This window comes from Anguilla anguilla, chromosome 9 (assembly GCF_013347855.1).
Source record: "Anguilla anguilla isolate fAngAng1 chromosome 9, fAngAng1.pri, whole genome shotgun sequence".
In the NCBI taxonomy this organism is placed as follows: Eukaryota; Metazoa; Chordata; class Actinopteri; order Anguilliformes; family Anguillidae; genus Anguilla; species Anguilla anguilla.
In genome coordinates, this window is record NC_049209.1 from 10,854,403 (window position 1) to 10,882,229 (window position 27,827).

At 43.6% G+C, this 27,827-nt stretch overlaps 1 protein-coding gene across 1 annotated transcript; it reads right to left on the reverse strand.

Moving 5' to 3' along the window:
• Positions 1-3,808: 3,808 nt before the first annotated feature.
• smarca1 (SWI/SNF related, matrix associated, actin dependent regulator of chromatin, subfamily a, member 1) lies at positions 3,809-26,443 on the reverse strand. The gene is made up of 24 exons (XM_035434256.1): positions 26,387-26,443; positions 25,099-25,188; positions 22,016-22,182; positions 20,868-20,968; positions 19,285-19,385; positions 18,598-18,777; positions 17,107-17,262; positions 16,837-16,968; positions 16,161-16,229; positions 15,830-15,939; positions 15,017-15,243; positions 14,395-14,516; positions 14,126-14,278; positions 13,879-14,011; positions 13,088-13,236; positions 12,848-12,976; positions 10,864-10,974; positions 10,654-10,767; positions 8,111-8,233; positions 7,401-7,533; positions 6,081-6,199; positions 5,698-5,910; positions 4,957-5,067; positions 3,809-4,452 (listed from the first exon to the last, which is right to left on the reverse strand). Exons 1-24 carry the CDS (start codon positions 26,441-26,443, stop codon positions 4,384-4,386), a joined length of 3,069 nt encoding a protein of 1,022 aa, XP_035290147.1. The 3' UTR covers positions 3,809-4,383.
• Between the last annotated feature and the right edge of the window lie 1,384 nt (positions 26,444-27,827).

Consider the following 27,827-nt stretch of genomic DNA (forward strand, 5'->3'; position numbering starts at 1 on the left):
CACTGTAAATCCTGTAAAAACTTGTGCTTCAATACATTACTCATGCTGAAGTATGAAGCACATTACACTTCAGATTCAATCGAGTAGGGACTGACAGAGCCATTTTTCATGTACAGTTTGAGGTCTCATGTAAAACAAATCTGTCTTTCAACATCTATTACTGTCAAGGGGGCGTATGCTGTCCGCTGGATTTCAGTTTACATTTCAGCCATTCTGATCCGTTAATTAAGCACCCTCCCCCAACCAGCGCCAACGTCTAAGACGGGGCGATACGGGGGGGCTCCCGAATCGGGAGAGCTCTCCGATCCACATTTCGCTAATCCGAAGACTTGACGGCTCAAAAGGAGGAGGAGAAAGTTGTTTGGGAAGGGCCAGAAGGTCAGCGCTGAGGAAGAGGGGAGAAGCTCCGGCAATCACATTAACCTTCATGAATAAGGGAAAATGAAGGTGGCGGGAGACGGACCCGGCGCCATTACGCTCGGCACCAAAGGGCTTAAACGATCTGTCACGCCTTGGGACACACTCCAGACCGCTGGCTTACATGACCTAAAGGCAGGCAGGTAGGGTGAGGTGGGGGGGGGGCGGTGGTGTGGGGAGGCGGGGGGTGAAGGGGGAAGAAAAGCCTTTTCCTCTTCAGAGATTCAAAGGCGGAGACCTGTGAAGAGCTCATCAGCCGGTGCAGCCGAGAATGCAGGGAGAGCATTTCTGCGGCTAACCACCCGGCTTCTCCGGCTCGCCACCGCGGTGTTGATACAGATACCGCCGAAAGATACCGGTGTCATTAAAATCAATAGAGCAGATGAGCATTGGCGCATGGAACTCTGCATCCCTTTCGGTATTCTCTCCAATTGGAGTACATTTTCTCTGTATTAGAATCAATACTGCCGTTCCTATAGGACGGATTTAGGTCACAGCATCAATTTTAGCACTACGGATTTCTTATATGTACAGTTTGTATTTGGACTTTTTGAAACTTATAACAAGGCTTTTGAAATATTGTCTAAGGAAGGCGCTTGCTGGTTTTAATTTGTTGGTTCACATACATCCCTGGTAAAACATCCTTAGGAATTGCATTTTACAGCACCTACTCAGATTTATGGTCCGCTTATTATTGTATTGGTCCTTCCAATACATTTATCACTGTGATTAATGCAGCAGTTTTTATGATACAGCGCGAGCCTGTATCTTTATGGTCCCCTTTTCTTATTCAGTGGCACAAAACTCAAAAGTTAATTTGACATTTCAGCTTTCGCCCTGGACGAACTGCTTCATTTAACTTAATAAGTTTAAATAATGGTCTCCAATTGGTCTTACTCCACCACTTTTATAGCACCGAACAAAGAGCAGGATGGATGTCCCTGGCGGTCCCGTGTTTAAAGGAGACATCTGGAAGATGGCTCCCAAAACCTGGAACACGATACCTAGGCCTGTCTTCCAGGAAGCGGTCCGACTGCCAATTCTGCTCTCCCGGCTGCTTGCCGAACTTGCCACAGCCCCCTTTAAACCACACCAACACACACACAAAAATGAATTAAAGGAAGAGCCAGCAGCACAGTGCTCCCACAATGTCAAACTCCCTGGGCATCACGCGAGACGGGAGTGTAACCTTTGAAATATTTATGAGTGTTTGTGAACCTGAAATTAATGCTTTAGTTTTTGTAAACTTAAAACTTCCCCCAAAAGCCCTTCCACAACGGGAATGGCATTCATACATTTTCTCGCCTTTTGAACCATCTGCTAGGAGACTGACTGCAAAAAAAAAAAAAAAAGCAAAAATATTAATAAAACATCCTTTTAAAGGCTGTGAGTATAAACCAAGGACATGCATAGCAAAGCAGACAGGCAAATGTCTGCCATAACTCAGGACGCCTCCCATTTTTTACATGTCAGTTGATAGCAATCTCTGTGGGCCTCATTATTTCTTAATTATATAGTCCATTGTTCGACAACAGTGTGGGGCAGGAGTTTTATGAAGCCAATAAAGTCGCACAGCTCTCTGTTTAGTTTTGGAGGTGCTCTTTTATTAGATTTCAATTCACCCAGGATTTTCTGGTTAGGGTATTGGAAGGCTTGTTTAACACATTAACTGTAAATCAAGACTGTTAATGCTGGAAAAGCATGTTGAGGCATATGTCTCATTATTATAACGGCTCAAATCATTTATCTAAAAAACAAAATTCCCCCCAAATAGATGTTTTTGTGTTGAATTTTTTTTTTGTCATTTTGAATTCGCATCAATTGCATTCTGCTGAAACCGCATCAAAGAACGTCATGTTACCCTTGTTCATGGTCGTTCAGTAACCTTGCTTCCTTTGTGGAACCACTGATTCAGAACTGATCAAACGGCGCACGTCTACGGGAATTTCTGAAGGTGTAACACAAACCAGATGACATTGCAACTTTAATGATGCTCGCAGCAATTTCCATAAAGGTGGCCTCCAGCACATCAAAATGCCCTGTCTTTACATTTTCCCCTTTTGATAAAGTGAAGCAAAATGAATCTAGATACGTATTATTCCCCATGCTGGGCACAAAACCAAAATCCTTGTGTATAAAAGTAATTGTTAGTGAAAACCTGATTGCTGCAATGAACATGTATGTATGTCATTCGCATACATTTTTTAAAATGAAAACAAGAATACCACAGGCACAAACACTGAAAGAACGGCCAAGCATATTGAATTTCACATCCTGCTGACAAGGTGACAATCTTCCCTGAAAACATATATATTTTTTGTTGTAATTTTCATTTTCACTCATCACAAACTGAGCATTAAGCTATAATAGATGCCAGCCTCGTCTGGCACGAGTAAGCCTGCACATTGTTGCGGCAAGACACAGGATTTGCCTTTATGTGTGTGTGTGTACAATGTGTGTCGCTTCTGATTACAAGACAAAAGCATAACTGGAAGAGCTCGTCAGCTTACCACCGAACGAAGACAGCAGCGGGGCAAGTGGATCTGGCATTTCCTCACAGCAGTATTCAAATGCCCCCTTGTGGACACACGCTCTCATTACACGATGAATGTAAACAAAAGCCGACTGTTATTATCTGAAGGACAAATAACACCGGAACAGTCTTTGTTACAGTACACCCTGTTCCGAGGCAGCTCAGAAAAGCTCTACATTGGTTGCGTGTAATGCATTAACTTTACAGAACATAACTACTTTTAGTATTTGCAACCATAAAAAAACCATATAAATTATTTGGGTTTTTTCAGGACTCTGCTACAAACTGACTTGTGTTAACTTCTATTAACATTCAAAATACGTTATAATCAGATAACTTTATTCAATAAATGTTAACTTTGGTTTTAACAGCCATTTTTCCCAGTCAGTGTGACCGACAACTAACAAAGAAGCCTGCATCAGTGACCAAGTTCAAGTGTCAATAAGACGTGATAGGCAATGCCGCATTTCTTTTGCAGATAAAAAAAGCAAACCAAAAATAAATCTAACAGAAGAGAAACACTGCAAATCAACTGGGTACGGAATATAATGCTGTTTTTTTTATTTGTGCAATATCTGTGAGTGACTGATTACAATCTTTTTCGACTGAATACGATCAATGGTTGGCTCGAAATATTCGGGCAAATAATTTTATTTGTCGTGCTGCTGAAGACCTAGATTTACAGCAAACAAGTTAGATTATAAAAGAGCTACGATGATGTTTACTCACAGCTAACAGTAAGCAACACTTTATAGAGGCGCTCCAAAGTACTGCTGTTAAATCTACAGAAAGCAGGTAAAGCGTGCTGGAAATGCTATCAAATGCTTATCCAGATGTCTTCTCAAAGGAACAGACAAACACTGTGAGAACACCACAAACTTTTATGTTTGTTTAATAATACTGAACTGATCATTACAACAAATGAAACACTAAACCACATTTGAGAGTTTAAAATATATATATGGAAAATAGCTGGACTGCATCAGTAAAATGCACTTTTTTAAGTAAAGGAAAGTGCTAAAGGTATGTGCAAAGCAATGGGCTATATACATAACAATCAAAGGACAACTGATAAATCCAAAACCACCCCACCCCCTCTGCCCCAAAACATAATTCCTCTAGCATATAGCTTCCAAGCCATTTCTGATATGTCAAAAAAGAGTAAAAACACAGGCATACAAAGGCCCTCGTCTTAGCATGCTAACCCTAACAGGACATGGGACAATAAAAACCATTCAACGGACACTAATTATAAAGTTTCAAAGTGCATCGAACAATTGCAACCAAAGTATTATAAAATGGAGTTAGAATCATAAGTAGCAACTCATTTCCACCACAATTCGCACCACGGGTCTATACTGAAACGTAACGCATTTGGCATGAAAGCTGGTCGTTTGACTGGTGATGGTAACGCGGAGCATGGGGACCCCCCTTCAGGTCTTCACTTTCTTGTCCTTGCGTCCCGCCGACTCCGAAGAGGCGTCCGCCTTCCTTTTCTGCACCTGGGGAAAGGGGCGGGGCGAAAAGACGTCACGCGTCATGTGACGGGCGGATCTCAGCCACTCCCACTGCAGTTTGCACACAGCGAAAACGTCCGGTGCTAATTTAACTTTAACAGAATTACTCTGTAATTTAACACGGTCTACTGTGCAATGGACAGAATTTGGGAATAAAACTACTTGTTTACTAAATTACATTACAATTCATTGATTTAGCTAGCAGGCGCTCTGACCTAGAGGGACTCGCAATGTGGGAGAACCAAGTCCATTCTCCTTTTATAATTATTCATGATTAATAAGAGCAGCAGTACCACACCCAACTAACTACATTCCCAGACCAGTGTGTTCAGAGGCAACATCGCTAAAACACTAATGTAAATTATCTGTGTTAACTGAGAATAAGAAAAGATCCCAAATACATGTAAATCACATCCCTAACAAGCCTATAATAATAATGAAAGAGGAGATATATGTAAATCAGTTTCGGGGTCTAATATACTTCATTACCGTTTGAGATTTTGGGGCCCTCTTCTTTTTCTCGGCGCGCTCCTTCTCCTCGATCTCCATGTTCTCCTTCTCGATCAGCGAGATGAGCGTGTTGCAGCGTCTCTGAAGCTCCTGAGCAGAAGCCGAAGGAAGACGAACAGCATTCGGGCGACGGGGTCAGGTTTTCTACGACACTCCTATTTATCATATGTTTTGCGTTTTCAGCAGTTTTTCCTCTTGTGTTCATAAACAGTTCAAATTGCCTGACTAATATTCCATACTCCATTAACAAAATTAAAATACTTGTTTATTTTAGCTATTTAAACAGAATGCAAATCACATAAAACTTGAACCTCAACTTGAAGATGATATAGTGCGTAGTAAACACACTGTGGAATCACAACAATTATAGATTTTAATAAATGAGACGTGCGTTTGGACTTAGCAGAACGCCCGGCCGGTGTAAAATAAAATGACGCGGGCCATTATGTTTATAAATGCACCTTGACGGGCTCATAACTGCGTTCATTATCTCCCATAACTCTTCGCTGTGGTTATTTTCAAAACGGAACCAAATTTGTTTGCGGAGCGAAAAGGAAATGATTTATGGAAAGGATTACTCTTTCCTCTCGCAAATAAGCAGCATGCATAATGCGGAAGGGAAACAAAGTGGAGACCGTTGTGTAAAATATCGTCCCGCGCAGTTATGATAAACACTATTTAACGGGGGGGGGGGGGTTTTTTGCCAGCTTTTCGGCGTACCATGGCGGTGCGGGACTTTATGAACCAGTCGAATCGGAACTGGGGCGCGTTGCGCACGCACTGGCGCAGCTCCTCGTACACGTTCTCCTTGTCGAAGCCCATCTTGTGCAGCATGCAGATCAGGAAGCGGTCCTCCTCCTCGGTGTAGTTCTTCCCTTTGCTGGTGCCGTACTGTATTCGCAGCTGGTGAAACGGGGCCTTGTAACGTGCGATCTGGAACAGCGACACAACAAAAACGATGGCTTCGAAACGATGTTTGAGTCGGAATAATGAGTTTGAAACAAAATGCGCACGTTCATTTGTGAACTGGAAACCGGCCGACAAATTTGTAAACCAGCCAATCGTTAGCTCTGAAAATCTGGAATAATTGAACGATTCAGTACCTTGACGTCCAGAGCTTTCTTGATGCTGATTCTCCTCTGGATTCGAGCTTCACCGCGCTCAATCTGAGCCATGATCTTCTCAATGTCCTGGAGCTCATTGCACCTCTCCCAGAAAACAGCTTTAAAACACAGAGAACCTGCATCACACTGTCTCCATGTCTCCCAGGAAACAGCTTTAAAACACAGAGAACCTGCATCACACTGTCTCCATGTCTCCCAGAGAACAGCTTTAAAACACAGAGAACCTGCATCACACTGTCTCCATGTCTCCCAGAAAACAGCTTTAAAACACAGAGAACCTGCATCACACTGTCTCCATGTCTCCCAGAAAACAGCTTTAAAACACAGAGAACCTGCATCACACTGTCTCCATGTCTCCCAGAGAACAGCTTTAAAACACAGAGAACCTGCATCACACTGTCTCTGTCTCCCATGAAACAGCTTTAAAACAGAGAACCTGCATCACACTGTCTCCATGTCTCCCAGAGAACAGCTTTAAAACACAGAGAACCTGCATCACACTGTCTCCATGTCTCCCAGAGAACAGATTTAAAACAGAGAACCTGCATCACACTGTCTCCATGTCTCCCAGAGAACAGCTTTAAAACACAGAGAACCTGCATCACACTGTCTCCATGTCTCCCAGAGAACAGATTTAAAACAGAGAACCTGCATCACACTGTCTCCATGTCTCCAGGGAAACAGCTTTAAAACACAGAGAACCTGCATCACACTGTCTCCATGTCTCCAGGGAAACAGCTTTAAAACCCAGAGAACCTGCATCACACTGTCTCCATGTCTCCAGGGAAACAGCTTTAAAACACAGAGAACCTGCATCACACTGTCTCCATGTCTCCAGGGAAACAGCTTTAAAACACAGAGAACCTGCATCACACTGTCTCCATGTCTCCAGGGAAACAGCTTTAAAACACAGAGAACCTGCATCACACTGTCTCCATGTCTCCAGGGAAACAGCTTTAAAACACAGAGAACCTGCATCACACTGTCTCCATGTCTCCAGGGAAACAGCTTTAAAACACAGAGAACCTGCATCACACTGTCTCCATGTCTCCAGGGAAACAGCTTTAAAACACAGAGAACCTGCATCACACTGTCTCCATGTCTCCAGGGAAACAGCTTTAAAACACAGAGAAACTGCATTACGCTGGATATAATACGGTAATATATACAAATGTTTATTTTTATTTTTCACTTCATATGAATTCTGTTTCGCCATGAATAATACAAATGTACACGATCAGTAGAGCGAGCTGAATAAATACGTGGCGGTGATGTGTAATCTCGGGAGTCACACCCTACCGGAATATTCTATGACTTCTTCCGGGCTCTTCCCTTCTACTTCGCGGGCGATGTTGTCGATGTCGTCCCGGCCATATTTCTCATTGGCTTTTATGAACTGATTGAAGTCACGCTTGTTCCAGCTTGTGAACCCCTGCAATAAATAACAGGGAGACTTTATTTTTTAAATGCCAATGAAACACATTGTATTTTTTGCCCTAGTTTTTCAAAGTTATAAAACACCTTGTAAAGAAAATCTTTATAAACTGAAAATAAATGTTTAAAAAAGATTTGGCAAATAAGTGTCAAAAATGACTGGCATTAAGCCAGGGCATGTATTAATGCCGTACGTTTCCTCACTTGCTGGTTTTTGGGGGTTCAGGTTCTGTCTTTCCGATTTTCTGTTTTCTCATTTTCCCGTGAAAGGGTTTTTGTGACAGTGTCTCTGTAAAAAGTGAGCTGCGTATGAAATCAATGAAAGGCCTGCCGTCACGACGCTCGCGAGCGGCATCTCGTGTCGCTCTAGGAAAGACCGAGCCAGTGTAGGCGCGCGATAAGCAGATCCTCCCCGCGTGAAGGGACTAAGCGTGCGAGTCTTCCGGAACATTCTGAAAAATACCCCCCCCCCCTTCCCCCTCCCCCCTCCACAATTCGAGGGAAGCGCGCGGGCCAGCTAGAACACTTTCTCTGGGTGTGGGCTTTTTGCGCAGGGGCGTTTGAGGGGAGCCTGCCTGTGTGAGGAGCTTCTCCTTCTCCTCCGTCTCTTCGGGAGAGAGGGGCTCCGCCTCGTCGATCTTCCTCTGCTCCTCCTTCTGCACCTGCGCCGCGTTGGGGATGTCGGGGGTCCGGGGAACCTGCCCAGACGGCACACAGCTGTCACTCAGCAAGCTGCGGACACCGTCGGAGTTTGTAAACAGCAACAGAGTGACGTACCGAAGGTGCGTGCGCTTTTTAGCAACAGAAAGCAAAGTAATTTACTATGCGAGGCAGCTAAACTTCCAAGATCGGGCTAGTTATCTTAGTAAACCTTCTCTACTAACCAGCGAAAACCTTCCAGTTCCCTACGGTATAACCGACCGGGGTATTGCCGTATCACATTTACTGGGACACACCGAGTACCGATGTGCCTAGAAGAGATGGCATCATTGCTACTTCCTGTGCAGTTGTAAAACTGAATTAGTATGGCAGAAACACAAAACAGCCTGGCTAGCTCAGAGCTGATACTTAATTTTTTAATAAGCTGCTGCACGACTGGTATCAACGCTAGGCAGCATTGCCAGAGGGAAGGCCCAGTAATATCGCTTTGAGGCTTTAAAATGGTCAGATTTTACCTCAAACTATCGCACATAAAGAAACGAGCAGGAAACAGGTGTACTGGAAACAGGGGCCGTTTTCATAAGCTTACTTTGGCAATGTCGATTGCACCTAAATGTTTTTTTTTCCAAACAAAACACATTTTTTAAAGATAAGTATAAGGAGTATTCATGTTTTTGTACCGCTGACATAAGCCTACAGTTCCCTGCACAAGTAATTGCATCCCGAATGAAGATGCTGTCACTGTTGTTATTTTTTGCATAGATATAAACTTGATTTTCAGGGATGTGAGTGCTGGGACCTGTGCTCCAGTGGAGCTTCAAGTCTAGCAATGCCTCTGGTAGAGGATATCACAAACTGTTTCCCTGATTAGTGGCCAGATATACACATGCATTTGGTTGAGAAACCTAGCATATACACATACACAGCCGTAAATGGAACAGTCTTGACATTTCCTGCATTTAAGCAGTTGAGAAAACAATGTTGTTGTACGAACCAGCTCTCTCCCTGTCACACCAGTTTCCATAATAACTAAAGCTGAACTTCTGTTTCCAAAATGTGCACGTTTTTAGACACCAGGCAACTCAGCTTGTCATCAGGCCTTCTACCAAATCAGAGTAATTATGTGTTCTTCGCTGCGAACCTCATTTTACATTACTTAGATTCTAAAATGCCCACAGAGCCAGTAGATAATTCATGATACCCATACATTCCCTATGGAACAGTCCGTCCTGGTAGAGTGGCAAGCAGGCGTATTAACGTACTTGTACAATGAGCTGGTTGCCAATCACCAGTGATTGGTGAAAATAACATTTTACACCAGTTTGGTTGATGACATCACAGTCTATTCAACAACTCAGCCCTTCAGCAGTGGGAAGTAAAATATGACTCATTTTTGCTTTCATACATAAAACTAATTCAGTATCTCAGAATTGCAAGAGCTTAGTGGCAACATTTATTATCTTTGGTTATTTATAACTATTATAATGATTTTGATCGCACGGGGTCTTTAAAAGCATCACTTTCACTGATTTGTTGTCAGTGTTGTCAGGGACCATTCAGTAATGCATACGTAAACCCTGTTAGCTGCACCGGGGATGTTGACACTAATGATTCTAAAATGATCCTCTGTGCTGGGCTATAAATTAGTTAAGGTCAAGAAGATAATGATCCTTTCGTTTCTGCAATTTATCACACAGATAAATAAATAGAAAGATATACATATCTGCTAGGAGACTTGGTTTCAAACCAGCAAAGCCTACGCATAATTTTCAGTGTTTTCTTGGATGACGAGCTAGTCACTGCAGCCTGGTAGCATTTAGGAGTGAAAGCTATTACAGCTGTGATATACTTAGTATAACAAAAAAAAACTGTGGCATGGTGTCTGGTAGAGCCACCATCCAGATCGGTGAAGAAATTCACCACAACAGGACTCGAGTCATATCTTCAGGCAGTCCATTTCCAATAAATAAAAAGACCACTGGGACTGTTGCTGCCAGTGGCGAACAGCCATACCCAACTTGTACCCTGCTTCTGCTGAACGGCACAAGCTGAGCAGCTGTGCATTTGTTTAACACTCAGATGGGAGACCAGAAAAAGTTGCTACTGGAAGTGGTGTAGGTGGGCCAGTAGGGGGAGATCTTCCCACCAAACGAAAGAAATGTCCTCTCATAGAGCAGAAGTTAAGTCTAGAGGGAAAAGCCTGCCCCAAGCAACAGCTATGCTCCTACATGCTTTCCTCACAGAGCACAGGGGACAGTGCCTTTCTAACATGCCTAATGAAGCCAATGGGTAGTCCAACCCTAAAAAAGCACACCTCATTCTGCAGTTAGAGAACTATTTGAGCTGCTAATTAGTAGAACCAGGTGTGCCTAATTACAGTTGAAGTGAAAGCCTACAGGACGGCAGGTCTCCAGGAAGTGAAAACACAAGCACCCCGGTTTGGGGTGGGAGCGCTTACCTTGTAGCCAATGGTCTTCCTGTAGTGCAGGATCTCCATCTCCAGCAGCTCGAACAGGCGCGGGGGGAAGAACTGGAAGTCCTGGATGTTGGGCTGCTTCGGGGGACGCGGCGCCTAATTGAATTCAGACAGAGAGGTGCGGACACGTTCCTCTCCCGGCGTGCGGCCGCCACGCGGCCAGCGCATGATTTATTTATGAACGAGCCGTACCTTCGGAGCCCTGGGCTCGCTGACTCGCAGGGCTTCTCTGAAATACGCGTCCACCGCGTAATTGGCTTTCCTCTCCCTTTTGGGAGGCTCGATCCATTCCATCATGCTGAGCTGAAAGTCAGGACAACTGAGACAAAGTTTCTCACACAAACAGAAAGCACAACTCACTCCGAGCCTCGCTAAGATACTGACAGAATACAAAATGGTCGCACACAGCACTGATCGGTATTAGCTTGTCAAAACAATATTACACAGCGAATACATACAAAATACGCATAAATATGAATGCATGGTGGACCAACTGAATGGCCAAATAAATATTTTACGTTGTGTTTGCATTCTTTGTATCAATTAAACTAAACAAGCTCAGATTCCTCTATTTTGAATTTGCAAAAATACAGTACAGTCCGTAAGTATTTGGACAGTGACAGTTTTTGCTGCTTTGGCTTTGTACTCCAGCACATTGGATTTGAAATGAAACAATGCATATGAGGTAAAGTGGAGATTTTAAAGTGTCAGCTTTTATTTGAGGATATTTACATCCATATCAGACAATTACAGCCCTTTTTACACTGTCCCCCCATTTTAGGGGACCAAAAGTCAGTGGACAAATGAACTTAATGAAGTCGTCATCATATATAGTGCTTGGTTCACGAACCCTTTGCATTCGATGACTGCCTGAAGTCTGCAACCCATAGACATCACCAGATGCCGAGTATCTTTCCTGGCGATGCCCTGCCAGGCCTGTACTGCAGCCATCTTTAGTTTCTATTGGTTTTGGGGGCTATCTGCCTTCAGCAAATGAAACGCATGTTCAGTTGAATTCAGGTCAGGTGACTGACATGTACAGAACTGTACAGTTTTTAATGTATTTTTCTAGCAAAATCTAACCTGGCCATTCTGTTCTTGAACCTTACCAGTGGTTTGCATCATGTGGGGAACCTCCTGAGCTTATCCTGGTGTAGCCTTTTCTTTATAGTAGTCTTTGAAACAGCTATGCTATGTCGCTAATTCACGACAGTGGTGTTCTGTGGACTACCAGGTTGTTTGCTATTTCTGAGCTCACCAATGCATTCTTGCTTCTTGATAATTTACCGGTTGACTTTTGCACACCCAATGTTTTGGCAATGTCTCTGATGGATTTATTCTGATTTTGCAGTCTCATGATGACCTGCTATACAGGCACTGACACTTATTTGACCCTCACGTTGAGAGACAACAAGACTCTAAATGCAAATGCTGCACCTAGAATCAACTCTTGACCTTTTGTTAGCTTTCTCGTGCATGAACTAATGATGCAACAACAGACAGCTGGCCAAGAAACAGCTGAGCAGCCAACTGTCCAATTACTGTTGGTCGCCTAAAATGGGGGAACAAGGTATAAAATGGGCTGTGATTCCTACACAGCTCACCCGATATGGATGTAAACACCCTCCAATTAAAGATGACAGTCTGTACTTTAACCTCATTCAGGTTCATTGTTTCATTTCAAAGGCAATATGAACAAAAATGGTGTCACTGTCCGAATACTTTTACTGTTACATTTTTATGGTGGCATTCATTCCTTTAAAGGGTCTCAAGGCTCATCTTAACCATATCTTGCTAGCATGGGTAATGCACAGCAGCCATTTTGAACAAGAAAAACATCAGCACATGGGGAATAATGGCCAGGTTTAAAAAGCCAAATTTCGATCCTCTACTTTTTGTAACAACGGGTACAGCAGTGGAAGACAGTGGAGTCAGGATCACAAAGTTTTCATTTGATTATTTATGTGCTTTTCAGACACCATTAACTACAGTGACACACAGCCTATGTTTATATTATCCATTTATTCACCTGGATATTTACTGAAGCAATTCAGGCAACCAGACTAGCACCTGAGCTATCTTCAGTTTATAAGGTCAGCTCTATAACTTAGGCCCACTCCAGTTTAACGTCTTGTCTGAAACACGAACAGTCACGAACGCCTATGAACCGACATACCTTCTGCTTTTCCCTGTAGTCCTCGCCTTCAAAATTGTAGAGGCTGGTTTCCACGGTGCCGGTGTCCACCGTGAAGTTCCTCAGAGAACTTTCTCCCAGCTTCTGCAGCCGTTCGTTCATCTCGGCGGTCTGCGGGGCGAAACGTCGCCGGTGAGCTCGGCCCCGAGTTCGGCCTTCGACCCCGCGGGGCGGTCCCAGAAGTGCGCTAGAGGACCGCTCCCCCCTCCCCATCTCCCTTACCTTCTTCGCACCCCTCTCCAGGATGGTGTTGATGTCCTCATCCGTCAGCTCGCTGTCCTTGGAGGCGAAGACGTGCGTGGCGCCATGGCGGATCATCTGCAGCATCTCGTCCTTGGCGAGCTTGCTGGACTGCTGGTCAATCAGCCTCCCTGGACGAGGTTAGGGGGTTTTTCGGTGAGGCGGCGCCGGAGAAATGCTAACGTGCTAACGTCGACACGGCTCTCAGGCCTTTTCTTCAGACAGCACGACCCAACGCTCACAAGATAGGCATGTATCAATACATAAGACGGAACGCAACTGGTGACTGACAGATGATCACTTCTGCATGGATTTATGTGAAGCTGGTTATAAATGAGTCTGAGAACACAGTGCCACTACAGCTGGCAGATAAAGGGCTTTGGTACGAAACAAATGAATGCTTCATAATTACAGTTCAAAAAATGAGGAGACTTCTACCGCGCTCGTATTGAGCAGCATCTGTGCTTCATAAAGAACGTCAGCCTGTTCATGACAGAAATACGCTTCTAACTGCCTGAGGTGACCGTGCTGAAATATCTTACACTCACATTTTGGCATTTCGCAGATACTCTTATCCTCAGCAATTTGCACAAATTACATTCTTTACACTCAATCCCTTTATACGTCTGGATATTTGCTGATTTGAACTCAGGTTAAGTTCCTGAAGTACTCAAGGATTCAACAGCAGTACCCCAGGTAGGAATTGAACCCGCAACCTTTGAGTTATTTATAAGCATGGTTCCTAACCATTAAAGCACACTGCCGTTATTCACCTTGCTGAATAACGATGGAGTCCAATCGCAGTTTCATTTCGGCCCGCTCCACAATCCTCTCTTCGACCGTGTTGTCGGTGATCAGGCGAAACACGCGTACGGTTTTCTTCTGGCCAATCCGGTGGGCGCGATCCTGTAAAAAAAACGAGGCTGCACTTCAAAATCCGGCAAATCAAAAACATGAAGCTAGATTGTCAGAGGAGGACTTAACAACGTATACATTTAGCATGCAAACCGTAATACCAACCATCGCCTGCAGGTCTACTTGCGGGTTCCAGTCAGAATCATACAGGATGACGACGTCGGCGGTTGCCAGATTGATGCCGAGACCTCCTGCTCGGGTGCTCAGCATAAAGATGAACTTGGTGCTGTTCGGAGCGTTGTAGGTGTCTATCGCTTGCTATTAAATTTTCAAAATAAACAAGCAACAAACAGGTTAGAGAGACTCAAAGCCGGTGCACATACGGTAAACTGAGGCCATCGTTATTCTTCCCAGGACAGACTGGAGTTCCACACCTCTCTGGCTTCATGGGGGGTGTTCCCATCCAGACGACAGTACTCATAGCCTCTCCACATGCAGTAATCCTCCAAGATGTCCAGGACTCGGGTCATCTGGCTGAAGATGAGCACTCTGGACCCTACGGACACAGCAAACACACACAATTCCTGTGGGGCAGCATGGACATGGGGTCACAGGGGCCCACTGAGAAGAAGTACCTTTAGAACAGTTAGCACAAAAGTACCGTCAGTTACAATGGAAAGGCATTCTCAGAATCACAAGCACAGCCATTACAGAATCTATCTTAGTCTTGATATAAAGCGGAATAATAGACCCAAAGATACACATTTTACTTAAAAAGATGGATAGGCTTAAATCTGAGGCCTTTATTCCAGTGTTATTCTCAGATTCTTAGGATTCTTGTGGAATTTACACACTTTTCTGCATTTCCATTTAGCAGAAGTGAAGTTCTCAGCAAAAGCTGTCTCTGTAACACCAAATATGACACAAGTGGACTTGACCATTTATGGAAACTCCCAAATGAGGTGGAAATCAAAAATTTAAACGAGCAGGTCCTATGAGAGGACAGGAATATGAAGGTCACCTGAAAGCAAAAAAGCGATTAGATATCTCCCTAACCTTGCTCCTTGACTTTGGGGAGCAGTTTGTCCAGGGCAACCATTTTGCCACTGTTGGTGACCAGGTGCGTGTCGGTGGTGTAGGGGGGGCCGGGCTCCGCCCCATCGAAGAGATATGGGTGGTTGCAGCACTTCCGAAGCTGCATCAAGATGTTCAGCAGCCGCATCTTGTCCATCTTCCCAGCCGAGTTGAGAATGTCAATGTCCTTCATCAGTATCTTTGTGTACCTATTCACAATGAAACAGAACTGAAAACTTGAACAAACTAGTCACTGTGCTGCATTCATAACATAACATAATGACGAGAACAGGCCATTCAGCCCAACAATGCTCGCAATGCTACATTCGTGCGGAGCTTTGCACTGACAGGAAGGAGAGATTCTAAACTGTTGTGACTACAATTTACTGCTGTCTTACAACACCCAAGGACAGAAAAATGTGATTCGTGATATAAAACTAACTAGCCAGTAAGTTTATTTAGTGTGGCTAACATGAGTCATACACCACTGGTAAGCTGCATATGGTTTGTTTCAATATTGCTTGCAACAATGCTAATCAATATGTCTTTATCAGTGGAGGCAGTGCAGTATAATTATTGGGAAACCGGATTTGTGACTCAGATTGTAGGCCTCATTATTAATTGGACAGTTGCCGTTGTACCCTTGAGCAAGGTACTTAACCTGAACTTGCTTCAGCACATCTCCAGATGAATAAATGTATGGTATGTAAAAACGCAAGCTGTGTAAGTCACTCTGGACAAGACCATCTGCTGAACGCCTTTGCGTGCGTTACACGCAGGACGCTAGCCGCTTACCATTCTCGCTGCATTTTGCTGAGCCCCAGGTATATCTTGACCTCTTTTTTGGGCGGCAGGCTCTTCTCCACGTCGGCTTTAATGCGGCGGAGCAGGAAGGGCCTCAGCACCTTGAAGAAAAGCCGCTAACTATGAGCAAACACTTTTTTAGGGTTTAGCACGCAGACAAAACTTTTGTTTTGCTAATGTGGCGATACACTCAATTTCAGAAGTTTTGTGTTCTCTCCGTCGCCTTTCATCAAAAGGCTTTCTGTCAGCGCAGTGCGGTTAATAATTAAGAGGCGCCCGCCCGCGCGGGGTGTCTGGGATACGGCAGGCCCGCCGAACGTACCGCGTGCAGGCGCTCCACCAGCTTCTGGTCCCCCAGACAGTTGTTTGTGTCAAACCACGAATCAAAGTCCTGAGAGGCGAAACAAAACAAAAAAAGGAACGTTAAAAAAACAAAACAAAAAAAAAAACAAACGCGCACTGTTCATCTATAATGCAGCAGAACTGTGGAGAAGCGCGCCGACGGCTGGGGTTCGGAGCGCGGATTAGGCGCTCGGAGAGGAGCGGGTGGGGAGTGTGTCTGGGCGCTCGGCGTTTGAATCCGAGCCGCGAGGCCCTCGCTGCGAGCGCATGACAGTCGAGGGCCCCGAGGAGGAGCGGCAGCCGCCGTCTGAGCGGAGCGCAGGGGGAGGGGGGCCGGAGGGGGGCCGCGTAGCTCCGGGCTCGCCGTTGGATCGCCGCGCGGCTAAAGCGTCGCCCCGGAGACGGCTGCGGCTCACTGGACCGGGGGGAGCCCGACAGGAACAGCAGAAACTTCGACAAAAGTGCCGGAGGGCCGACGCAGGAATCGCAAAACATCACAAGGATGCAGCTATAATTGCCAGGAGGAAGATTTTTTTTATTTTTTAAATATATTTTCTAAAAAAAAAAAAAACCTTACTAACAACTTTAAAATAAGTTTTTTTTTTTCTGTGAGTTTAACAACACAAAACTACAGCACCGTGAGGACGGAAGCTTACGTTTGCGGAGTTGAAGACGTCCGGCAGGAGGAAGTTGAGCAGGGACCACAGCTCGTGGAGATTGTTCTGCAGCGGGGTTCCTGTCAGCAGGAGCCGGTTGGTGGTCTTAAACTCGCGGACAATTTCAGACAACTGGGGAAAAACAGGCACCGTTCACACGCTTCATTAGCATTTCATTATTAACATCGTTTGACCGCGTCAACGAAACGCAAAGCTCCGTGTTGGATTTTTAAATGAGCGTGAAGCTAATTTATTGTCTAAAGCTCTCACCTTGGACTTCTCGTTTTTGATCCTGTGAGCTTCGTCTATGACCAGGTATCTCCAGTTGAACTTCTTGAAGACGCACTTCTCTCTGATGACCATCTCGTAAGACGTGACGCACACGTCCCACTCGCCGGGCATCATGACGTCCCGGATAAAGGCCGCCTGTGCAGGACGGAACATTTACTCTGGAGAAGAATGCTTAACGCTTCTCAGACCATAAGCAAAATACACCAGCTTCGGATTCAATTCAAGTTTATTCATTCATTTATACAGCCCCTTTGCACATACAATGTCTCAAAGGGCTTCACACATTTGTAGCTGACTAAAAGACCAACTAAAAACTAAAAACAAATTAAAAACAAGAGAATAACAATGGAGCAATACAAACAGTGAATGCTCCTTAATTTCACTGGGTAGAGTGTTGCACAAAAAGGATGCTCGATACACAAAAACGGTTTCCCGCTGTTTTCTTCGGCATGGATTGGAGGCCAGTGTTCTGTGACCTCAAACTGACACTCTATTGAGCACAGAAGGAAGTCGGAACTCATCACTGAATTGGGGAAAGGACCTATACAACAATGCCCATTTCTTATCAGTTTCACTCAACTGGATGCTAAGATAGAATGCAATAATTTGTTAGCCTTTGCATTTCATAAGCTCTTTCATTCTTGAACTTGCCTTTCTCCAAGCTTCTAGTGGACTAGCTCTAGCATTGTTAGCTCCGAGAGCACTACTGCAATATCCTGAAGAGATAAAGGCCAATTTCTATTGCAAAGGGTGTTCGGGTGCAGCCAGTGCTGTGCAATTAGCCTCTTTGTTGCTGTCAAACCAGCAAGCATATCTTTTTTTTTTCACACCTTTTAACATTCAGCTGCATATCTGAGTCATAATTTAGGAGCAGAACAGTAGGAGTGAAGAGGAATGTCTTTCTTCAGCTACAAATTCACCCACAAAACATATAAACCTCAGGACAATGTTTCAAGGTTCCAACTGCCCCCTGGTCCTAACACTTCTGAGCTTTTGTGCCTTTAACAACATCCCAAAAAACCGCCTTAAATATGCATTTTCAGTTCCCACCATTATTTAAGCATTTTTTGTCCCTAATTAGAAGGGGCCATAGCTCGCCCGGGAGCAAAAAAGTTCAGTTAAGTATTTAATTAGTACAACGAAATGGTGGGTTAGAACAAAGCCATTAAATAAAGTTTTCATTATTAACAATATTGTATTTTATATCAGTACAACACAAATTTGGAATTTGCACCTTTTGTTCTTGTTTGACTAAGTATTAATATCTTCATTATCTGCACTAATGCCCAACTAAGCCAGATTACTATAGGATAAAATAAAATTCAGAAACCTGTATATAAACGGCTATATTCATATAGGATGTAAAGACGCTCGAAGTATAAAGCAAATGACAGCGGGTGAAAAGACCAGACCGAGAGGAAAGATGAACGAAACAGGAGAGCAGATTGGGGGGGCTGGACGGATTCTTACTCTGGCGTCTTTGTCTCCAATGAGACAGACGGCTTTGAGGGACGGCACCCAGCGCTTGAACTCGTTCATCCAGTTGTGCAGCGTCGACTTGGGGACCAGGACCATGTGAGGCCCCGGAATGTTCCGGTAGTGCTTCAGATACCCCAGGAGGGCGATGGTCTGAAGGGTCTTCCCCAAACCCTGCAAAAAGTGAGGCGTGCAGATCACGTCATGGCCGATCACGGCAAGCACAAAATGGAAGCTCATATGCACTGTTGACACTCAGGGCTCCCCCCATACTTCAGGGTCCCAAAGCAAAATTTTACTGTGAAAACATTAGACTTTTTACGGTGAGATTGTGATCGTCGGGGGGGCTATTTCAAACAGTGGTTATAAGCTAACAAGGCGCCCTTTTGCAGGACGCGAAGCCCTACATTGCCTACAGGACAGGGCAGCACTCTCGTGGGCCCTGTCCAGTGACCAGGCCCCTGAAAGCCTTTCCATTTTCCCCCCCTTACGTGCTTCACAGAACTTGCACACGCGACCCCAGGGTGGACGCTAAGAACAGGAGCCATACGGAGCGCGCACACTGGCTCCGAGCGTGGGCACTGAGAGCTGGGACCAGGAACCAGAGCGAGACACTAAAAACACTAAAAGCAGTGTTTTTGGGTTCAGCCTTGGCTCGTTTCCCATTTTTTGCGCTCGTACCATTTCGTCGGCGAGGATTCCATTAATGCCGTTTTCGTAGAGGGAGATCATCCAGTTGAGCCCTCGAATTTGGTAATCTCTCAGCGCTCCGTTTTTCACATCTGAAAACGCAAAAAAAAAAAAAAACAAAAAAAAAAAAAAACATAAAAGCGCATTAATTTACAAAAAAAACGGCGCACAACACTTTTCAGCCGTTCTCGGAGTTCTGCAAATGGGCAGCAATTACTCCGGTGTGCGTCACCATTAAAAACCATCTGCCGACGGCAGCTGCACTAGACGGTAATTACTGAAGGAATAAAAGACCTTATCTGTGCCCTTGCTCGAAAAAAAAAAAGGACTCAAACATCTGCACAAGTTTATCTAATGATGGCTCAAAATAAACACATCATTTCAAAGTGTAAAAAAAGACCGTGTGGGGGGGTGGGGGCGGGGGGTTCTTAAACTGCGACGCTTGAGAGCAGAGGATGAAAAAAATCCCTCTTCCCCGGCTCTCCAGATCTCCCCCTTGGTTCCGCGCACCCCCGTCTGCATTCTTAGCCTAATTAGCTTGAATAAGGTGATCCGTTAGAAGCTGTAATTGCAGACGGGGGTTTATTGAATAATGCCGCGCACACACGTGCTCATTACGTTTATTCATGAGAGCACGAGTGGCTTCCATTCATTTTTCAGGGCTTATTACTAAAACTCGAAAACATATTATTTATATAGGAGGGCAGGTAAGCACAAATGCGGTAATGAGCGAAATCTTCCGCACGCAGCCCGCACGTGTCCCCCCAACACTGCTATAGGTACGCTCGCCTCACTTCAGCGGTCAGAGTGCTCTACATTCATGCAACAAATCAGGTTTATTCAAAGGGGAGGGTAATGCTCCCGCATTTCATAAATGTTTCATAGAATACAGAAAAACAGAGGAGAACAGGTGCATGTGATTTTAATGCAGTTCTTCAATTATCTGCTCACGCTGTGTCGTGCGTACACCTGTGTTTTAAGTAGGTACTGTGGTCCTGATGGGCGGGGGGTTAGCCAATTACTGTGGGACACCACATTTTGTGGAAAAAATGTGTAACGTGTTTCACATTTTGTGCACAAAATGTTTAATGTGTCTTGCACTTCGTCCATGAAATGTAAAATACAAAATGCATATTGAGTGATTATAATATTAATTACACACTACAAGCATTTTGTGACCATGAAAATGCACTTTTTTTTATAATCAAGCTTGAACACATTTTGGTCCAGTATTTTTGTACATAAAATGATAATATTCATGCAAAGAAAACTTTTTTCCAATGATGATGGTGACATGTTGTTACCACTCATGATCAAGAAGACAACTGTCAAATACATTTTTATAGACGAAAATGGCTTCGAGAAACAACAACAAAAGGATGAGCACAGATAGAAGTTTTAAGAGTACTAAACTAAACTTCTTTAAGCAGTGTTTCCATATTTTGTGTATGCATATATGTATATAAATACACCCCCCCCCAAACACACACACATACATACATACATATATATACACTGTATACACATATTTGTACACACACACACACACACACACACACACACACATATCTTACAGGATGGTGACTCCTCAAATCGAACCAGGACATTAGCAGCCTTCCTGCTCTCAGACAACAGCTCCTCATCTTCCTCTTGCTCGGTACGTCGGTGGCGGTTACTGAAAGAGGGAAAGGATGGTAATTCCACACAGACAGAGCAGGAACACAAACATCCCTTCTAATGCACGGCAGTTTCAGCCACTGACTGACTAACTGAAACTGCTGCCAGCTTCCGCTCAACAGCGCAGTCGCCCTCCCTGGGCCCGGAGAGCCACAGGGTTGACTGGGGTCCCAAACCTGGGCCTAGATGAGGCGACTGGGGACCAGCAGCTCTCCATGACCCACAGTTAGGGAACTCAGCAGACCACGCTGCTCTCCAGGACCAGGCCTGGAACTGGTGTCAGTCTATTACAGCTACAGAGCCACACACGTAAAAGCATATCAGACGCTGTGCTACAAACCCACAACAGAGAATTTCTATTCAAATGTTGTTTGCATACTCTGCATGTAATAATGAGGCACTCCATCTCAAAGAATAATTTTCAGCTCAAAATATTAAATATTCTCTTTTGGGGAGGATGTAACTCTTACAGTTAGGTTGCACTTTATTGACACTATTATATAAGCACATTTCGTAAGACAGAGCCACCTGTCACCATGCTGCATCCTGTAGCCGCTTCATTGGACTGGCTATTCGTCAGTCATTTCTGACAGTCTGATGGTCTCAAAATGACTTGGGCAGAGTCAGCTGCCACCCACCGTTTGATATTAAACCAGGACTGTGGCTGACAGCTGCGCAAGGCAACATAAAATGGGTTGTAGCACGACCCAGAGATGGGAGGCTTTCAGTCAGCCAGAATGCCAGCATCTCATCACTCTCTAGCACCCTCTCATGGTCAAATTGGAGACTGCATGTCTGCTTGCTCAGTTGTGCACAAAGCGTCCTCCTCCAGCTTATGCCTGTGCAAGCCTGACTTGTATTAGAAGTGGCAGCTGACACTGTGTGCTTCGGAGGAGAGCACGTGCTTGTCTGCGCTCTCCCAAATCGATAGAGGAAGTTGCAGCAGCGAGCGCCGATGATGAGTACAACTGGGCATTCCAAACTGGGCCAGAAAAGGGAAAAGGCGAGAAGGGAAGTAAAGCGGCGGCTCCTGAAGCAGACTCACTCTCCGACGGACAGAAGGTTCTGTTTCTCATTCTGCTTCACGCGAGGGCGCCCCAGCTTGACCTTCAGCGGAGACGTGGGAGACTTGTGGGACGCGGGCTGGATGAAGTGGGCGAACAGCTCCGTCTGCTTCAGCAGAAACTCGAACCTGTTCGCCCGATCCGTTTTCTAAGGGTTCAGACACACAGAGGAGGTCAGTTGCTTCCACGCACGTGTGCTGTAGAATGCAAGGCTTCTTTAGAAAACTGCTCACTGGAAAAACGATGGATAACACGAGGTCTTAGGAACCGAGTATGGAGATATAAGACTTGTCAAAGTCTCTAAAATGCACACTTCTTCACAAAGAGTTTATAGTGCAACGAAAGAAAACACTGCTTACGCAATGCATGCGCAGGTTCACAGGCTGTGTTCCACACCTGCCCCTCGAAACCAAAGCCCTCAGAAAACGTACTTTGTGCCGAGAAATTACATCACCAAGCCGGCAGTGCAGAGCCAGAGGAAACCAGGAGCAAAGAAGCATCAATGAGCCGTGCTCTGAAAGGTCCCTTGAAACTCCTTACTGGTAATCCTCACCTACTGAGTTCCACTGAATTCATATCGCGGCTTTATGAAGACACTGTCAGTGAAAATACCATCACTGTTATTAGTAAGTGGCATGATTATAAGAATTACTTAAAAGAAAGTAGTTTTCTACTAGTACCACATAGTGCCAGGTGGTTGCCAATCAACATTAATAAACTCACTTTTGTTCTGCTAAACTAGCTAGCTAGCAAGCTATCGTTAGTGAGCTAACAAGAGTTTATGCCTTATTGATGTTTAGTATTTGTACATTCCCATTGACCGTGAAATCACCAAAAAACTGTGAAAAAATCACGTTGCGTAAGTCTATTCATTTTGTTAGGTGGAGGAGGCAGATTGCTCGGTGTGGCGAGGATTCTGCTCCACCTTATCCGGTCCCCCAGTTTCAGTGGGCAATAGCACTGGAGAGAGCACTCGCATTTGTGCTTGCTTACAGACATGATCTCTTTCACTTCAAAACCTGCATTCATCAGATAGTCTCAAATATTCACATTTTGTGACTGATGATGATCGTTACAGGTAAAAAAAAAAAAGTTTATTTTAACTTGAATGACTGCCCAGATGCGGAGTGATAATATAAACAAAGCTGTTGAAATTTACCACTACAGCACTGAATGTAACGTTACTACTGTAAAATCCAGCAGTGACGTAACTTAGCAAAACAGAGTAAGCATTTTAGCTAGCTAAACGTCAGTTAATATTACTTAAGCTATCTTTCCACTGCTTTTAGTCGCCACACAAAAGATAATGTTAGGCTCCATGTTAAATATCGGACTCATGTTAAAAGTTTCCAATAAGCTACGTTAACTGTATAGAAAGCAGTCCACCCATCTAACGTAGCTTTACTAAGTTAGCTAGATAGCTACTCTAATCAATATCTCACTGAAACGCATGGGTGTAGGCAGGCAGTGAATGCTATATAACTTGTGTTAAAGGGTAATTACACCCTAGATCACTTTTTTTTGCTGTAAATGTGTTTGTATGCCTACTTTATAATGAAACACTTTAAATCAAGCTGTTATTTCAACATTTCTGAAATAATATATTTTTATCTGAAAAAAACTGGTAAAAAAAAGCATCTTGGTACTGCCCTCTAACTCTACATTCCACTCTGGCCCCTCCCCAGTTATCATATCAGAGTACCTCTTTGGAGATACTACGTCACATAGATGTCAATCAAGATATCCAGTTGTAAAATTGTTGCCGCCCACAAATTTGTCCGTTTACTTTTTAATATGATGGAACACTGCCAGCACCTAATTGGCTAGATTGGTTTCAGCCCAATGCTTCTCAAACCGGAGAATCATGGAGGCCTGTTCATAAACTCTCTCATATTCCACCTAAACGGTCCACTAAAATGTGTTTCTGAAAACATTTGAGACAAGAAATAGGCCACGTATTTGCAGAATCTTGATGATATTTTATCTGCATTGCCTTGTTTGATAGATTGATCTGAGTTTCATGAGCCTATGCTGTACATATAATTTGCATATAGAATACTTTATGCAAATAATCCATCCATTATCCATACCCTCTTATTCCTGGGCAGGGTCGCAGGGCACGTTGGAGCCCATCCCAGCATGCACCAGGCGAGAGGAGAGAACACAACCCGGACAGGTCGCCAATCCATCGCAGGGCACACACCATTCACTCACACACTCATACCTATGGGCAATTTAGAGCCTTCAATTAGCATAACATTTAGACTGTAGGCGGAAACGGGAGTACCGTCACAGGGAGAACGTGCAAACAAACACACAGAAAGGCCCAGACCAAGATTCCAACCCAGGACCTTCTTGCTGTGAAGTGGCAGGACTACACTGCACCAACGTCCCAGCCTACACCTAGTCCAACCATGCATTTTTCAGAATTGTGCTGTAGGCAGAGCCAGGCTGAAACAGTGTGTGCAATTACTCTTTAACAATATTTCCACTGTGTTGTTGTGTTGCTTGGCAGCCAGTCAGTAATGCTGTTATAAAACCATATTGCTTGGCGGAAGAACGTTATTGTATTATCTTATTAATAAATGATCGTATATATTGAAAATTGGTGCCATTTGTTTTTGGCTATAATGTTAATGATATTACCGCTGTTTTAAAAAAGCAATAAGGCGCTTGAGGCCGTGCTGTATTGTAAATATAGTCACGGTTAAGGAGTAGCAGCAGGAACTACATTCTTGTAAAATATTATTGTAAGGAAATGAATAAAAACTTTTAATTATATTGTCTGTTATATATAAATCATATTTGGTGACCGTTTTATAAAAACTCATAATAAAACATTTAAAAAGTCATAACATCCCTTACATAATCACAATATACCACACCCGGTCATGAGTTATTGGTTAATTACAATTTGGCTCTTAACCAACTAGATTGTGAGATTCCCGTTTTATAAAATAGAGTATTGCGTAGCACAGATATTAATTAAAAGGGTGCACTTTGTGGTGAAACAAATAAAAAAATAAATCTTAAATTTTGATTTGACATGGAAGACATAGCTCACCCTTTTTTCCTCATACTCTGGGTCGACTTCTCCTTCCACCTTGGTTGCTGCCTTGGGGGGCGGCTTGAGCACGAACGGAAGATCCTCCTTCTGCATGCAAACAAGTGTCAACCACTGAAACTGCTCATCCATATATGCATCAGCTGCAAACTTATGACCGAAATGGATAAATATGATCAAGTCTTTCAATGCTGCCATCTTACAACAATTTACTAAAATAGGATGGATTATTCTTTGCTTTTAAAAAAATCCTGGTTGCTTCGTGACTAAATTAAAAAGCGATAGCGTTACTATAGTCGTACGTTGTTCGGTTTTTGTTTGACTGACATTTGTTCAGGAACTGTGCGTCGATGTTCAAATGTGCAAACATGTAACATTACCGTTAGCTGCTAACGCTAGGGGTTTCTTAAGGTGAGTTGGTATCCAACTGCTTTGGTTCACTGCAAGTAGCTTTTTTGTAATTATTTATTTATTTATTTCTAATAACGTTTATATGCATAAACCATAAGACTTATTTTAAGGTAAATAAATAATCAGGTTTTGTTCAAGCCACTCGGGGGGTGATAACTATAGCTCGGTGACCTGATACGGGATTTTAAATACTGAAAGTTGATTTAACAGCACAGGATATTACATTGGCTAATACGTCATGGAAGACAGCAAACCAGACCGCTAACGTTCACATACCAAGGCAAATTAACGTACAGAACGAATGCGCACTTGGTGCAATACGTTCAGATAATGTTAGCTAGCCAGACAGACTATGATGCAAACGTTAGCTTAATTAATGACAGCTCCTTCGTAATTGCCGACTTAACTGTAACACGTGTTAGATTTATCATTGGTAAGTTAGCTAGCAAGCTAAACTTGAAACGTCTTTCTAGCACAGTAACTCGCCGTTATGTCAACCTAGCAGCAAGCTAGCGAGGTTATAACTGACTGGCTAGCCAATGCCTGCAGCAACCTGAATCGTGATGTCGAGACTGCGTTAGCTTGAAAGCTAACGATAACCACTGGCTAACGACTTTTTGCTTAAATTCCACGCAGCCAGTACGTTTAAGCACAAGCGAACAATTAAATTTGGAATACTTGTCAAATGATTCTGTCGACACAAGCGATCAATGTACTTTCGCTTTTTAAAACGTAGGGTAACATCTGTATACAGATGTGTCAAGCCTCCTTCCCGCCATATTTCCCCAAATGAACAAAAAGGACCAAACTTCTACACCGTCTAATAGTTTTTCAGGGAGGCTGTCTATAAAACGTAGTGCGCAAACTTGTCCCTCACCTCTTCCGATTCGTGTTCAGGTTCCCGGGAGGTGGACGGGACCTCTTCATCGGACATTATGTCAATATGTACTGTTTTATCATGGATCACTTTGATTACACTAAGTTAAAAATGATTAAAACAGATATCTACGTCACTACCACACTGTACATCGCTAGCATACGCCCCCTTCGACATTAGGATTTGAAATCTCGCGACGTTATGGCAATGTAACACCGCGAGATTTGTTGAAAGATTGAGCCAGAATATTCCAGCGAAATAAGAAAAAAAGCACTCTTCTCTTAAATAATAAGAACAATGTCCCGTCTGCGTTTGTTGCATATCAAGACGTGTTTGTATGCTCAGTTTCTGCAAACAATTTACGTGCAAATCAAAGAGGAACTTGTATGGAATCTTGTAGACAACCTGTAACATACTGTACCTGTATGTTGTTTATTTATGTGTCGGGTTGTATACTTGTTGCACGATTCTATCGATAACCACTTACGTGTTATCCAGTTTTTAAACGCTCAATGGCAGGTTGATAATCTTTCAGCACTTCAGACCACGACTCCCTTCAGACTTTGTTTCTCAACGAGATAAACTAGGCCTACATTTTATCAACTGGCTACTAGGGAGCTCCATTCGCTAAAGATATTTAAATGTTGGTAGGCCTACATTTCTTGCAAGGCTATCACATAAGTTTCTTTAACAAAGATGAATGAGAAGCCTATGAGCTTGTAATAATTTTGGAGGCCTCCTTACCCCAATTATGTACACAACTAGTGCATGTGAAATGTGTATGATTCCGACCACACCTGTGTGCAGTGTGCAAGACCGAAACAAAGTATGACCTGTCCGTGGAAACCAGACAGCAAATACATAAATTCCCACTAGATGTCAGTATTGTACCATGTTATTCTTCAGTGAAATGGCGTGCAATGCATTTTGAATGTACAATGTCGTGTTAAAAAAATACATGTATTCTATATACACAACCTGCGAGAAACCTTGTTGTTGAATGTTTTAATGGTACACCAAATTCTGCGTGTGTGGGCATAGGTGGGAATGAATATTAAAATGAAATGAACAGTGTCACTTGGAAGTAATATAATTCAAAGGGGATAATTCTGAAAAATACTATTGACATTAGATATATTTCTGATATAAGCTAAGCTATTAAAATAAAACTGATAGGACGTTTGTAATTGTGACTAAATGGAGGATTGAAGACACTGTACACTCTGCATGCAAAATAGCTAAACAGCTAGCAACTACACTACTGTACACATAAAATAGAAAATTGATTTTACTTGTTGGCAAACAACATTTTTAAACAGTGTAGTACATTACATTACATTACATTACAGTAGTACATTTATATTGTAAGAAAAGATCTTGTTAGCTTTTTTCCACATGCACATGGGGAGTGGGATGTAGTGGTTAAGAAATGGGCTTATAA

Excerpts from the sequence above, each read along its gene's own strand:
- smarca1 (XM_035434256.1), bottom strand. The coding sequence starts at position 26,443 with ATGTCCGATGAAGAGGTCCCGTCCACCTCCCGGGAACCTGAACACGAA. Across the intron at positions 20,969-22,015 it reads AACCTTCTGTCCGTCGGAGA|TAACCGCCACCGACGTACCG; the intron begins GTGAGTCTGCTT and ends TCCCTCTTTCAG. Across the intron at positions 17,263-18,597 it reads TTGGAGACAAAGACGCCAGA|GCGGCCTTTATCCGGGACGT; the intron begins GTAAGAATCCGT and ends CGTCCTGCACAG.